This window comes from Phaethon lepturus, unplaced genomic scaffold, assembly GCF_000687285.1.
Source record: "Phaethon lepturus isolate BGI_N335 unplaced genomic scaffold, ASM68728v1 scaffold6051, whole genome shotgun sequence".
In the NCBI taxonomy this organism is placed as follows: domain Eukaryota; kingdom Metazoa; phylum Chordata; class Aves; order Phaethontiformes; family Phaethontidae; genus Phaethon; species Phaethon lepturus.
The window spans coordinates 69200-84446 of NW_010518476.1; the positions used below are offsets into that span (position 1 = coordinate 69200).

Genomic DNA, 15247 nt, shown 5'->3' on the forward strand with positions numbered 1-15247 from the left:
CATGTCCTTCCTGAGCCCTACGATGTCCACAGGAGCAGCAAAGGGAAACCCTTTCATGAATTTCAGTAAAGTTTCTCAGCTCAGATTCTGCCCCATTGCTACTATTTCCATGTTGTTTACTTTTATAATAGTCAAAATAACTCTGTAATTTTTTGCTTCACAGCAGCTTCCAGATTTTTCTCCTCCTATCACACCTATTGTTGGATAAGGGCTTGCAGCATCTTCTGTCTCTGTTGCTGTTGATTCCCTGGCTAATTCTTTGGTCAGTCCTTCTGAGATAAGATGCAGGTTTGTGAAATCTGATGAGCACCAGCTGGTGCCACCACCCGTACAGAAGTACTGACAGGGATCTGAGCCTGGCACTCCTTGCAATTAGGACCAAACAGGAATGCGGATGTTGCATTCAAGGTGAGCCCAGATCGTGGTTGTATCCAGCAGAAAACACCAAGATGAATGATGCTGAGGGTCCAGAAATTAGAGAAGCTAAAATGCATCTCAGATTCCTAGGTGGAGAAGGGGTCTGGCCAGCGGCAGAGCCTCAGGACAGGAGGTGAGGAAGAGTATGCTCTGAAGCAATGCCTCAGCAAGGCAGGTGAAACAAGGACCTGGGACAGTTACGAGTTTATTTTAGCATGTATAATTAATCAGGTGTGGGCTTTGTAAATGTCCTTTTGTAGTTGTGTGTACTTTCTGGAGGATTGTTGATTGCATGGTTGGTTTGGCTTTTGTACAGATTTCTTTGGCCTAATGACTGTGTGATTGTGTTTAACAGCCTACTCTCATAGTCCTTAGGCTACACTTGCCTCAATGCTAACATTTCAGTTATGTGTAAACAGTTACTCACAAGGAAAGCATGCGGGTAGAACCAAGAGGCCTCATGAAGCCAAAACAAAAAAGAGTTAAGAGCAAGGACTGAGAGATTAATGAGTAGAGAGAAGATATCTTAATCTTCAGAATAGAAACATCCTAGCAGGAGTGCTCAAAGGATGATAAGAAAAAACCGCTTGGCTGAAGAGCAGAAGAGACAACCAACCAAGGAGCAGAAACTATCCTCAGGAGACCTGTGACCATAAAAAGGAAAAAGGAGTAGGGGGTAACTCCCCAAACGACCACTGACGACCACCCGAGACCCCCGTGCATGCGTAGTGTAGTTTTGCAACGCCAGCATTATGTAAATGTAGTAGATAGGCAGGGAGGCAGAGGTTTCTCAGAAAGTGTGTGAATATTCATGTCTTTAAGGTATATAAAGGATGAACTTTTGTTTTAAGGCACACATGTTAGGAGGAGATATCCCCCATGTGTCCGGCACTGCAATAAAGATTTGTGCTTAATAACACTTTGGTGTTATTGAGTTTATATTTTTTTTAAGCACGGGGCTGGCCAGCACCAGAAACTGTGTCAGGGAGGCGGTAACCAGGGTCATGGCTGAGTGGAAAGGAGCCAGGAGGAAAGCAGCCAGGAGTCACCAAGCAAGGGCTGGGCAGCATGAGTCAGGCTTTGGCAGCTGAAGGCAGAAACAGGGACCAGGGGTAGGGCAGGAAGGAACACAAGCCGGAGGCTGGGATGAAATGGCTGGAGCATAGCTGTAGCAATGAGATATAGTGCACTGGAATGGTCAGTGCTGCCTTTTATATCTGATTGATAAATGCAGCAAGCCACCTGTCAATCTTACGGACCTGAAAATAGGGTTGTAGTCAGGTAGGCTGCTGCTTGACCCCTGCAAGGCTTTGCAAGGCTTGTCCAAGCTTGCAGTGGGGCTTGTCTGATGCGCAGTAAAGAGTCTGTAGAAGACCTCCACTTAGCTATGAGAACTTTAATAGTCTGAAGAATATATTATTTTTCTAAACTCACAGACCTGGACACTGCTGGATAATAGCCATTTGCTTTCAAATTTTCATGCTTGAGTACTGAGCAAAAAAATACAGCCCTGAAATAGTTTTTGACTGACAAATCATTCTAGGAGTTAAAGAAAATGTGGGTAGACTTAATTATCATAGAAGTTATCAAATGAATCATTAGGAAAAATTGTTCTTAGCCAGATCATTGCTAGGGGCAAGCAATAAAGAGAGGAAAAAAGAAAAAAGGAGGAAAAAGACAATGCCTGGGGCAGTGGCCTCCAAGTGTGACCACCACACTAATAAATTAGAATAAGAGTCATTAGTAGGTGCAACAAAGTGGAGAATTAAGGCCCAAATCTATGAAAGTTAACAATCCAATGCTAATGAAGACCTATCTAGATATTTAAAAGGAAAAGTAATAAGGCAAAATTTAACAGAAGGCATGCTGATAAAAATAATTTAGTACAAAGCTACATCCCAGGCATGTAGGAAACTGCGAGGAGCTCATGTTGACTGTCTCAGTGGGGAAGACACTAAGGCTGTGGGCAAGTGTCCTTTTCAGGACAGAATCTAGTCCACCCACAGCAGGTCATCACTGCTCCTCTCAGAGATGTTGCTGTCCTTCAGTCCAGATTGAGCTTGGCTGGCCAGGACCCGCTCTGTTACACCCAATAGTTTTGGCTGAACCCCTGAAGGGCAGTCAGGCACCCTCAGAGGCCGGGAAACCAGGGTGGGGAAGGGGGCCAGGAACCACACACGACTGCCTGCGGGCTGCTCCTCCGCCTCCGCTTCAAGGGGGTCCGAGTTGCCCTCCCTCCATCAGGGCGAAGCAGGAGATGCTCCCCTGGGCACAGTGCAGGAGGGCCTTCCTCCAAAGCCTGCCCTGCACATTCAGCACAAAGCAGCAATAAATGACTCGCATCAAAATGAAGTCTTTCACTGGCATCAAAGCAAAACATGGCGGTCTGCCTGAAACCATTTTCCATGCAATTTTCAGCTTGTGGAGAGTCTCAGATTTTGTTGATTTTTCCTGATTTTGAATATGAGTTGTGTTTATTTTTAAATGTCAAAACACTTCCATGGCCAGGAAGACCATATCCTATTCAGCTGCGGCAAGAGCCTGAGCATCTCTTCACATCATCTGTGGCTTTTGTTCTCAGAACAGCCACTAGTTACTACCTCATTTCTGCTACCAGTTTGATGCAACCGCGTGGGATGTAGTGTCATGATCTGGACTTCGTGTTCCTCTCCTGAAACAATTCAAGGCAAGTAATATTTTCAAAATGTTTTGGAATGAAATGTATCTTTCTTTGTAAGAGAGATGTCAACTCTTTGTTCCCTTTTCACATGTGTGGATCTTTTCCAATACTTCTGCAACTTGTCTTTCTTGAAAAGATAAAACGTGGGTGGTGAATAGTTAAAAAAGAAAAAATGCAAGGTAAATATATCCCCCTGGCTGTTACAATGCATTGATTTTATTAAGCAGTATCCCATTGTGAGGATCTGCTGGAATGGAAATGTTACTTCCTTCAAGCTCTATATTATGTTATTTAGACATTTTTTAAACTTGAGGTTGACAGTCCCCACAGGAAGCGGTGATGGATGCAAGGGGAGTGGCAGGGAAGACAGTGAGGGAGAAGAGAAATTATCATAGATGGAACCAGCAATACCACCATTTCCCCCCGTGTGATTTTATTTATATATTTGCCTCATACCACAGCCCTGTCTCCTAGGGATTCCTTGAACATCAACTTCATTAGTTACGAAGGCAGCAATCCATAACCAATTTTCTTTTCATGTCAAGCTTGTTCATGTATAAACCCAACCCTTTTGTTGGAAACATTTGCAATTAATCCCACAAACAAAGAAAATGCAAATCATACAGTCTACCCTAAGCAACCCTTCTGACTCAAGGCCCTGACCACCATCTATTATACACTAAAATGAATTGAAATTCCCACTTTGAGTCTAACCTAATTTTCTAGTGATAATAGGCATAGATTCCCAGAAGCATTCCATGCATCTAGATAGTAACATCCTAATTTCCTTTCCTGGTAAATGTTTTAAATAAGATTTTAGCACCAAAGGAAATTAACCTTTAAATTAATTGTAATTATAAAATGCCATCACTGATTTTGTCTTCAGACTAATTACTTGCTATTATTTAAACAAACTGCACCTCCTCTGAGCTTTAAGTTTGTTTCTTTCTCTGCAGCGCAGTGCCAGATCATCACAGCCCAGGCTGTGTAACGTCTGCCAAGCCCTATGACACCTTGGACTGCTCAGGTCCACTTGCATCTCAGATGCAACTGGTTTCAGTTCTCGTATCTTCCTGCCATAGGCTTTTCCCCTGCTCTTCAGCCTCGCACTCTGCAGCTCAGATATTTTCAGCCTGTCCTTTCTAACCAGCGAACACGCCTGTGCTCTGTGCTGGTGAGAATGAGATGCTCAACACCATCCTTCTGCTCTGCGAAAGGTCCCTTCCAAGACAGGACATGGCTGGATATATTGACACAGGAACCAGCTATTGATATATGCAGAAGGTTGATGTTGTACAGGCATCTCAGGGAATTTCCTAAATGTTCCTGGTGGCACTGTGGCTCTCCAGGACAGCTCTCTTTAGGATGACAAGCATGAGGTAGTACCATGGGATTTCAAAGGCTTCCCTCCCTTGGAGCTTCCATCAGCATCCTGACAGCTGAAAGCATCCCATTTCCCTCCCTTTGATTTACTTAGTTCACATAGCAGTCACCACACTAAATGAAACAAGTAAATGGAAAAAACTAATTTAGCCACGGGCTGTAAATTGGACAGTGCAGCTGAGCAAAACCAAGCTTCAGCTTTTGTAGCCTGGTAGTGAATTCTCATTCATGAATGGCCCGTTCAACAGTTGAACAATTGTATTTTAAATACTGGCTTGTATTTGTTCCTATGCTTATTTGCTCCTATATTCCCTCCTCAGACTGCCTAGGCTGTCCTTAGCATTAACCAGACAAGTCAAACCAGTGATTCACCCTGTTGTGAGAGAGGTGTCTACTATGGGTATGGCAAATTACTCTTTAGAGTTACATCCCTGCCTCCATCGACTGTGGTGGAAATCTTAATTGTTACTTTAAACTGCAGGCCTAAATCCATGTATCTGTAGCTGTGTGATATGAATACCATCCTTGACTTTTTGTGGCATCCGTGAGGGGCCCAAAAATGCAAATGTGTTTCTCCTCATGATATGACAGGTTCCACTTCTATTATTCAATGATGTAAAGGGTTTGAAGATGCAGAAACCCTCTCTCACCTACCAAAAAATGATCACAATTTCTGCAATATTCCCACATAGTCTGAGGGAGGCAGCTGAAGACGGTCTATAAAACCTGTGGCAGCATGGAACAGGTGAAGATGGAAAAGGTGAAGATGGAATGACTGCTGTTTTCCAGAGAAAGACGCAGGACACATTACACAAATGGTAGGTAGGTGCAAAACTAACAAAATGTATAGCTGAGGTGCTGGAACTCCTTCTCCCGGGAGGCTGTGTTTGATAAAAGTGTGCTTAGTTCAAACACAGGAGTACACTTTCAGGAAGAAAAGATCATTGTGGGCAATGAAATACAACGAGACCATTTCTGGCTAAGGAAGTCCCTGAACTGCAAAGTACGGTCAGGATTTTTGGGGAACAACAAACTTGCTGTGTTCTTACACGCCTATACGGCAAATAGATATGGAAGTAAGCGTCAGATGTTCTTTGTTGCTGGATATTGGATATTGGGCTGGATAGACCTGGTACCTCCTATCTTGTGTTGTGTAACACAAGCATAACAGGTCACGCTGCGTTGTCAGGGCTGCAGCTTACACTGCAGCTGTGGTGTCACCTGCCCGCTGGAGGGGATGAGACCTGCCAGGCTGCCCAGGACAACAACCTCCAGGGATGCATTCAAGACCAGCCTTGATGCAGAAAGATGATGGTTGCAGTCATCTCCAGCCATCTTCCTCAGCCTTAGTTTCTGTTTTCTTCCTATCTTTTCTCCTGTCCTGGTAGTCTCAGAATTTACAGCCATATTCACCAGAAAATGGGAAGGGAAATAAAGAAGCAGAATTAATCGCCGAACATTTGCTACCAGTTTCTCTTTGTCTTTGTTTTAGAGATTTTTAAGTAGGGAAGAAAGCCAAGGTATTATTCTCTGTAATGTCTTGCTAGGCAGATTGTGAAAAACATTTGGCACAGAAATAAAGTTATCCCTGATCATATTCTGCACTTCAGTAGTGCCTTTAACCCCAGAAGCTCAAAGTTATGAAGCAATACGCCTGTAGTTTGTCCCTGTCATTATTTCCCATTTTAAATACGGGAAACAGAAGTATGGAGAGGATAAATAACCTGCTCAGAGGTGGAAGGCAGCCTGTAAGAGAGCTAAAAATAAAAGGCTTTCCTACCTATCCCATAAGTTTGTCAAAATTTCTCAGCTCTCACACCTAATGAATTTAATATTGTCTTTTTAAAGAAAATCTTTGTCATCACCTTTATGACTTCCCAGGTCAGGCCTAGGATCCCAGAGTGGATTATTGCTTGGCACTGAATTTATTGGCTCATAATTGCTATGCTGTATTGCTCACCAGTAGATATCCTCTATCTGGGGTATTGTCTTCCTGAGCGTTTTCAGTAATTCAAATAGAATCTTGAATTCAAGCTTTTATGGGGCCTGTGAAATAATTTTAAAGGGTTAGCTAGAGATTTACTTCTGTGCCAGACATCCCCAAAAGCTGGGCTCAAGGGAATATGCAGCAAAAATTTATTTAACCCAGTTGCAATTTCTTCTGCTCTGCAGTTTACCTGGAAGCAGTGCCAAGAGGAAAGGAGAGAGTGTGTGTGCAAGCTGGATCCCTGGTCATGTGAGACAGTGCAAAGGTGGCACCTCATGGTATTCAGGGAACGGTCGGGCAGGCCGCATTTATTCTCCGATTGCCTTGCCATTGTGTTATGGCAGGTAAACGCTGTTTCCTCTCCCTGTCTGGGTCTGCAAGGGAGCCTTCTGGAATAGGATTTCTCTGTGGGACACGGGCTGAACTGGTCATTAACACTAGGCTGGGGTTCCTTCCCAGCCAAAGCCGTCCGCCTAATAACCAGCCAGTCCCCTTCCAACAGAACCTGCAAGGCGAGTGCAGAACCCCCACTTCAGTAACCCAGGTTTCTTTTTTAATTGCTTACAGACAAAAAGCCCCAGGAGGATGCTGCTTTATCGCTTGCATTCCAAGGTTTTCCACAAAACATCTGTATATTTAATAACATTTTCAAAAATACATTGAATTTTCCTTTAGTAAGGCAGTAACAACTTATAGCAGGGAGCCAAATTGCTAGTGAGGAAATGCACATTAAAAGAGCATTTCAATGTTATTAAAAATAATGTGCAGCCTTTGAAAAATGCAGGCCTAATACGATTTTGGAAAACAAATGAGGAGCTCCGATAAGTTTACAGCCGTTGAATGCCTCCAAGTAATGATCGTTGCTGACATTTTCATGCTTTATTTTTAATTGCTGCAGCTAATAATGCTAATGAGGTAAGAAAGACGATGGCTGAGGCATACCAGTGGCAGCAGCGAAGAGGAAAGCGTTGAGTCGGCAGCAGCCCTGCTGCCCACCCGTCCTCCCTCGTCTTCCTCAGGCGGAGAGCCGAGGCGCTCCAAGCCTCAACGTTCCTTCTCCCTACGCAGCCGCAAGGAACGGGATGCGGAAGGGATCTTTGGGAGCCACAAACCACTGCCAAGAGAAGCCACCCTTGTCTGACCCTTGGAGATGGGTGTTGCAGTTGGGCCCCCGTACACCCAGCGTTAAAGCGCCGCTTGGGACTGTACCGGGAGGGAAAGCAGCTTCCTCTTTAATCCTTGATACAGAATTAACCCAAAGCAGATCGTTCTCAGGAAAGGTAGTGCAGACTTGTGCTTTGATTTAGGGGGCCTTCCGCCGGATTTATTTGGTGTGTGAGTAATTAAAACCTCTAGACTTGCTGATTCAGCCCTAGTTATGACCCTGATTTGATCAGAGTATTGCTCCATTCCTAATCCTTCAGTGAGGTTACAGCAGGTTAATCTTAGTGAAATGTTTGCTTAATTCTACCCTTGCTGATGTGTTCTCTTAATAAAATCTGTATAAAGAATGGAGAAATAGTAATTCTTTCAGCTTGTTCCAATTACTCTGAGAGCAAAGCTAATTCAGCTGAAGCAGCTTAAGAGCAACTTGATTGTGTTTCTGCAGCTGAGGCTCTGTGCCAACAGAAGATGAGGCACCTTCTCTGCTCCAGAACAGTGTTGATATGTTCCTCTGGTTAAAATCTGGAACAGGCCCCTTTCTGGCTCTTAGATGTTGCATGACTTTTTCTCTAGTTTCATGCCTTGCTGCCCACTCCTGACAGGTTCAGTGTTCCTGCCTTTTTTGCTCCGCTCCTGTTGCTCCCATGTCCCGTTAGCAAAGCAGAAGAAATGGAATTGAGTGTATGGGTGTTCACCATGTCCATCGTGAGAAGCAAAAGGCTTTTTCTGTTGACTCTGTCTCATCAGAGAGGACTTGTGGCTAAAAGCCTGTTTGATGTGACCAATATAGTTATCCTTATGGTCCTCTGTGACTGGCAGTAAGGCATCCCGCTTTCACAGGCATGAGTGTGTCCTGAAAACCAGAGATCCGGATTTCTCCTGTGATGAGTGTGAATATAGAGGCGGGTAAGAAGATGGCAGTGTCCCTCTGTTGCTCTTTACGGACCACTTCAGAAGCTGGGAAAGCAGGGCAGTGGTGTGGAAGAGATCCTTTGTGGTGACTGCTTTTACCAGAGGATCTTTCACAGCTGACATATTTTTAGCGCACAGAGGGACACCAGCTGCCAACGTGCATGCAAACATGAGCTCAGCCTTACTAGGTATGGATGGTGGGCGGCAGCGTAAAGCCTTTTTCTGCGCTGCTAGATGCTTAGCAAGTCTGGGGGAAGGAGTACATCGTGGGCAGGAGGAATGTCCTCATCCTTCTGTACGGCAGAGGTTGCATAGCAAGCATGCAGGGGTGAGGAACTGAAAAAATGGAAGAGGAGACACTATGAGAAGAGAAACACAGCTAGTGGATCTGGAGTGACCTCAGGACCGAAGACTTGCATATGCAGGAAGGTCTAGCAATGGCTCTGGGACATATTCCACTTTTTCTGAAAGCTTTTCTCCTTCACATTCACTCGGTCTGCATGAGATGACCCCATCCATGAACGTATTGAGGAAGTTATGCTTAGGCATCCTCCTCTGCAGTATAAATACTAAATAACATGGCATCCATAAGGGATACAACACTTCTCAGAGGAGTGGGGTAGATGGATGTGCTGCCAAAAGGGAGGGAAAAGGTGAGAAAACCTATCTAAATGGAAATAAAAGAATCTAAACTTAAACCTGAGCAGTAGGTATCTGTATGGACTGCAGTCCCTGGCTGTCACAGTGAGCGCTTGATGCATGTCTGAGTGGATGTCTGAGCAGAGACACAACTAGAATAGTTTTTACTCTCTGCTAAATGTAGCCTCTCAGTAGAAATTAAAGCTGTTTTAATTTTATGATACCTTGAGGGGCCCAAATCCGATTTGAGCATTATGACAGCATTGGGATGACTCACCCACAGAAGCTCCCTTTTTCTCTTTTTTTCCAGCCCTGCTTCCAAACTTCACTGGAGGTGAAGCTGCGGTGCCTGAGCTTACCCTGGCTTCATTGCGCTGGGCTTGGATTTGCCCCGGTACCTCAGAGAGATGCTCACAGATGAGTAAGATGGCTCGCTGGCTGGAAGAGGAGGCCTGGCCGGGGTGTACTAGCAAAGTAATGAAAGCCTCAAAATAGGCAAGACAATGGCAAGAAAAGGTTCAAAGAAGCATGACGATCTGTGGCTTCTGAACAACAGGGAGCTCCCACTGCAGTGAGCAGAAAACAACACCATATTGGCCAGAGCGCTTCGCTGCCAGGAATGCTGCTTTACAGACCACAGGAGAAATCTCTCAAACGTGCTCCAACTTCTGTGCTCGTTTGGTGAGCCAAGTCACAAGTCCCTTCCTCGCTTCTTACTTGTATCATGCCCTAAAGCATTACAGAAGAGTGAAAAAAGATTTAAGCCCTTAGAGGAGAGGGCAAATGATATTAAATGGGATTTCATTTGAGGGGCAAGGAATCACTCTCCTCCTGCTCCGTGGATAGTGAATGCATTTAATGGGAGAGTAGGAGAACGCAGATATGACTGGGTCCTTCCCTAAAATGACAAGACCTATTTCTGACATACCCCTGCTCCACACACCTGTCCCGAAATCGTTTTACTCTTATGCCTTCCTTGCCAGGAACACAGAAAACAGAGGCAACTGAAATGAGCATAGTCAGAAAGACTTTCGAAGTGTGGTTTGATTTTGGCTCTAAATCTCTCCTTGACGACTCGGAGTGGCACTGTATTGCCAATAGATTATAGGGTTGCAGCTATTTTCTACGCAGGAGAACACACAAAGGAACCCCCACCAGCCCTAGCAGTACTCTCAATCAAATAAAAACACTTTAGCTTCCTGTTGCAGAGCTCTCTCTAGGATTCATGTATATTTTATCAAAGTTACATGCAGTTCTGATACTTGTTTCTAAAGTGCTTTAGTATGAATCCCAAGATGTACTGAAAAGCTGCAGTGGCCCATTTTAAAGAATCAAGGTTAAAGTAGAGAAAAAATGAAATGGCTTGACTCCATAGCATGTAATAAGAGCAAATTCTGCTCAACAGGCTTCTATTGAAATAAATAAGCAGAAGAAACACAAACATACATCTATATGAAATCATTTTGCTTCTTGTAATTGCATCCTGGGAGCAGCAAGAACAAAGAGGAGCTCCATGGTTTCACCTCTCATAAATGAAGGTCCTGCAAGGATCTAAAGCTATTATTTTGCCAGAAGTGCTTTTACAAGCCAACACACAAGTCAACACAGAAGAACTATACACTCAGTGGTAAGCAATTACTGTGAAGATAGTTAATAACAATCTGGAATAAAAAAATAAATAAAGGCTTGTATTTACCAATTGGGAATTTGCTTTTTTTTAATTTTATGTCTTAAGATAAGCTGTAAGGAAAAAAAACCCCTGCAATGATCTTTTCAGAAGAAAGGAATATGTATTTTTTTAAGCTACATTTCATGACTCCTTTGTCTTTCAGGCATTTGCAAATTTTAGATCAAGAAGGATGGGCAGAAAGCGTGTTCTGGCTACAGCATAATAAGGCATTTAGGTTGTAGTCAGCAAGAGCCAGCATAGTGGAGGGGTGATTTAAAAAAAAAGAATTCATTTTGTATGTAATGAAGCTTTAGTACTTACAGCTGTCCTCTTCTTCAGTAATACATTTCACAACATAACAGGCATAGATGAAGCCCGCCAGCTGAAACAAAATGTAATAGCATTAGATGTAAAGCAAATACAATAGAAAAACAAGAGCTGGTTTTAGAAAAGCAACAACAAAAACAGAAATAAAAAAAATTGCCAGACTCTGTTTGATGAGGTAATGATAATTTTTCCCAACAGGTTGGTAATTTTAATTGGGAGTAGTCAGGGGAATTTTGCATCTTTCTTGAAAAACATACCCTTCAATAAAACTTCCAAAAATAGATCAACATTTTTTTTGTTACTAAATTGGCTCCTTTTTAATTATTGAAAATCAGAAAACCAAATGGGTTGTTGTACAGATGGACTTTTATCCACTGAAAACGTAAATATTTCTGTCAAAATCAGATTTGTTATACAACAAAACCCAACCCTCTAGCAGAACTTTTTTTTAGCAGAACCATGCCAGCTAAATCGAGGATGAATTCAGTGCACTTGTAAACTGGCCTTTTAGTGATATTTTATCACTGGAAATTAGGGCTGTGGATTAGTGGGACTTGTTCCGGTATCTGCAATAGTCCCCAAGCCTCAAGATATAGTTAGCACTTTGAGTAGGTCTGGATGTGTTTACATCAGAGTCTCATGTTGCAGCTGGCAAATTCATATCTCCTTCCCTTCATTCCTTTCCTCAGACCATGCCCAGAAGTGAATTGTAAACAGGAGCAACAGGATTTAAAGAAAATGAAGATCCAGAATGGTTCTCGACTACCATGGCATATTGTTTATCTTACTCTATCACCTGAAAAAACAAAAAAAGGGAATAAATGGCCAATATCATACATGCCATTGGCCAAATATCACGAGTCCTCTGCTAGTCCCTCCACCAAGTTCTGTCATTGCTGTGAAGTTACTCCAGAAGCAACAGAACAAATACTGGAGCAGGAGCATGTGCCACGTGTGTTGCATGCTTTACATGGCGTCTCTTACATGTAGGTCTGGAGAGTTTCCTCCAATGATTGCCAACATACCATTTTTCATCCTTCAGCTCAACACTGAATTTTGCATGGTAGGACGTCAAAGGAATTCAGGATGTTTGATCTTTTTGTAGTGAAAAGTGAGCCATGCTGTCAAAATGTGTTATTCTGTACAGGTCACCTCACAGAGATCTTTTCATGAGCTGCACACCCAACTGTAGATTTTTGGGAACTAGTTCTTTGTATGGATAATAAAAATGCCTGAAGGCTCCAGCCAGGAATGAGCTCCCTGTGTGTGTGGTGCAAACCCATAATCTCCGGCTGAGGGAGATGATGAATTTAAATTCAGACAAAGTAATCAGTGGGTCAGACAGTAAAAAGGGTAAAATCTGAAAGATGACCATGTATTATTATGAAAGCTGGTTGGTGCAAATGGATTAATTTTTTTATTAATCCAAGGCACACCTCCAATCACTGCAATATAATGGGGTCTTGGAGCCCTTAATATTACCCATATACATGAAATGCAAACAAATCCATTCTGTTTCCTAGTGCCTTCACACCCGTGACAGTGACCGTGCCTAATTTACTGCAGGTCTTACACAGATATTCCTGGTATTTCTCTCCATTTCCTATGTAGAAAGCTCTTCATCCCTATGCATGCTAGCTTCTAACACCTATATGGGTGAGAGACAGCTAAAGGAAAATAAGGCCAGCCCCAGGACTTTTCTGAAGAGATCAAGGCTTGATTTGGAGATCACACTGCAGCCAGCATAGAGGTTGTCTGCTAACTATTTAAGTTCCTGTTGGGAGCCCAGAAGCTGCATTACAACAGAACTAAACCATTAATTTTGTCATTTATTATAAATCTGCTTATAGTGCTGCTGGTAAGATTTTACCCCTGGGAAGGATGAAATATTCACCGCTGGACACAAAGAATGCACTGTACCAAGAACAGTGACATTCAGCTAATATCAGCATTTCATCTGTTTTATTGGATCACTCTTTAAATTCTTGGCTTCAAGACAGAGGGTTAGTTTGCTCCACTCCCTTATGCCCTGTATAACCCCATTGACTTCAATGACATTACATGAGGTTTAATTCAGCAATGAATTAGTCCCAGAAAGGTTGTTCATAAATGATTCCATTCTTGGATGTGAACCTTGGCTTAATAGTTTCTCTGTTCTCTTTTTACAGACCATCAGATCCAAAATAGCTGAATAGTTGCATCTCTAGTAGGCGGCTTCAGCCAGAATCGTAGAATGGTTTGTGTCGGAAGGGGCCTTTAAAGGTCATCTAGTTCCAACCCTCCTGCCATAAGCAGGGACACCCTCCACTAGACCAGGATGCTCAAAGCCTCATCCAACTTGGCCTTGAACACTTCCAGGGATGGGGCATCCACAGCTTCTCTGGGCAACCTGTTCCAGTGCCTCACCACCACATAGTGAAGAATTTCTTCCTTATATCTAATCTAAATTTGCCCTCTTTCAGTTTAAAGTTATTACCCCTTGTCATATCATTACACGTTCTTGTAAAAAGTCCTTCTCCAGCTTTCTGTAAGCCCACTTTAGGTACTGGAAGGCTGCTATAAGTTCTCCCCGGAGCCTTCCCTTCTCCAGGCTGAACAACACCAACTCTCAGCCTGTCCTCACAGCAGAGGTGCTCCATCCCTCTGATCACTTTTGTGGCCCTCCTCTGGACCCACTCCAACAGGTCCATGTCTTTCCTGCACTGAGGGCTCCAGAGCTGGATGCAGGACTCCAGGTGGGGTCTCACCAGAGCAGAGTAGAGGGGCAGAATCCCTTCCCTGGACCTGCTGCCCACGCTGCTTTGGATGCAGCCCAGGATACGGTTGGCTGCCTGGGCTGCGAGCGCTTATTGCCGTCTCATGTCGAGCTTCTCATCATGGTAAAGCTTTTCTTGTAATACAGTTCGATACTTTACTACTATCTATTAAAACACCACAAGTTTACATGTTATTAACTAAACTTCTCTTGCAAAGCACAGCAAACAAGCTGTATCACAAACTGTGCTTACAACTGATCTTTTAATTGTATTCAGTTGCATCCCTTAAATGTCTAGGGAACTCCTTTGATATATAAGTAAATCCTACAACATTTCATCAGATGAGCTTGCTGATTAAAAGAGTGCCTTAAAGCTAGAAATTGTTTTGTTCTAAGTACAAATGGAGGTTTTTTTCCCATGAGATAATCAGAGTTCATAAAATAAACCTTCCTTTCTCCCAAATTTATCCAACCCCTTGCTTCGTACACATAATAATTTTGTTTTAATTTGAACATCACACTAATTTTTTGCTTTTTCTCTTTTTTTAACCAAGCAGTTTATCATTTCTGATCCAGTGATAGCCATTCAAGATTTATCTTCTAATTGCATCAGCAGCAGAGGGCACACATGCAGAGCTGAGGTTCAGAACCGAAAGTGGCAGTTTTTACTTTGAGGATGCTCAATGGCCTGAGCCCATGGCAAATACAGAGACCTCTGGGATGAAGACCAGGAACACTCTTCCTCCCCAGTGGACTCAGAATCCCTGTAGGAAGGGTACAGCTCATCTACACACGTGGCAGAGACTTCTTGGGGACCAGTCAGCTAATTAATGTTAGTTAATTAATTCCCACACAGATGAAGGTCTCACAAAATCTGCCCCCTTTGTTATAGTGGAAGATGCATTTCTTTGACCTTCTTTCTCTAAGAAAAACACACTGTAACATACCTATGTACAGCACAAAATAAATAAAATAAATTCCAAATGAAACACTTCTCCGCCTGGAGAAGAAGAGGAGAGAAAAAAGAAAATCCCAAATGATAAAGGTTAGTCGCATCGCTTAATATATTCCTGGGAAGCCCTCAAACACAGCAGTGCTGAGTGCAGTATGAGAATTACACAGAGCAGAGTCTTCCTGATTCAGAATCTCAGGGAGATTTTTGTCTTATGTGAGAAGAAAAAGAATGAGTCCTCAGAGATAGAGAAGAGAATGAGCCTGATTGTCTCAGAAAATCTGTTTAAAACTAGGAAAGCTAGCTTGGAAACTCTTGTTGCTTTGCATACACCCCCCCCCCCCCCCCTTTCTTTTTTTTGT

At 43.1% G+C, this 15247-nt stretch overlaps 1 protein-coding gene across 1 annotated transcript in view; it reads right to left on the reverse strand.

Moving 5' to 3' along the window:
* LOC104628231 (sodium/potassium-transporting ATPase subunit beta-1-interacting protein 2) overlaps positions 1-11233 on the reverse strand; it is a gene marked incomplete at its 5' end in the record, with an annotated part of 18918 nt that extends 7685 nt beyond the window's left edge. The window contains one exon of the mRNA XM_010296744.1: positions 11173-11233. Within this exon, the coding sequence (XP_010295046.1) occupies positions 11173-11233 (61 nt within the window). The remainder of the gene's footprint in view (positions 1-11172) is intronic.
* Between the last annotated feature and the right edge of the window lie 4014 nt (positions 11234-15247).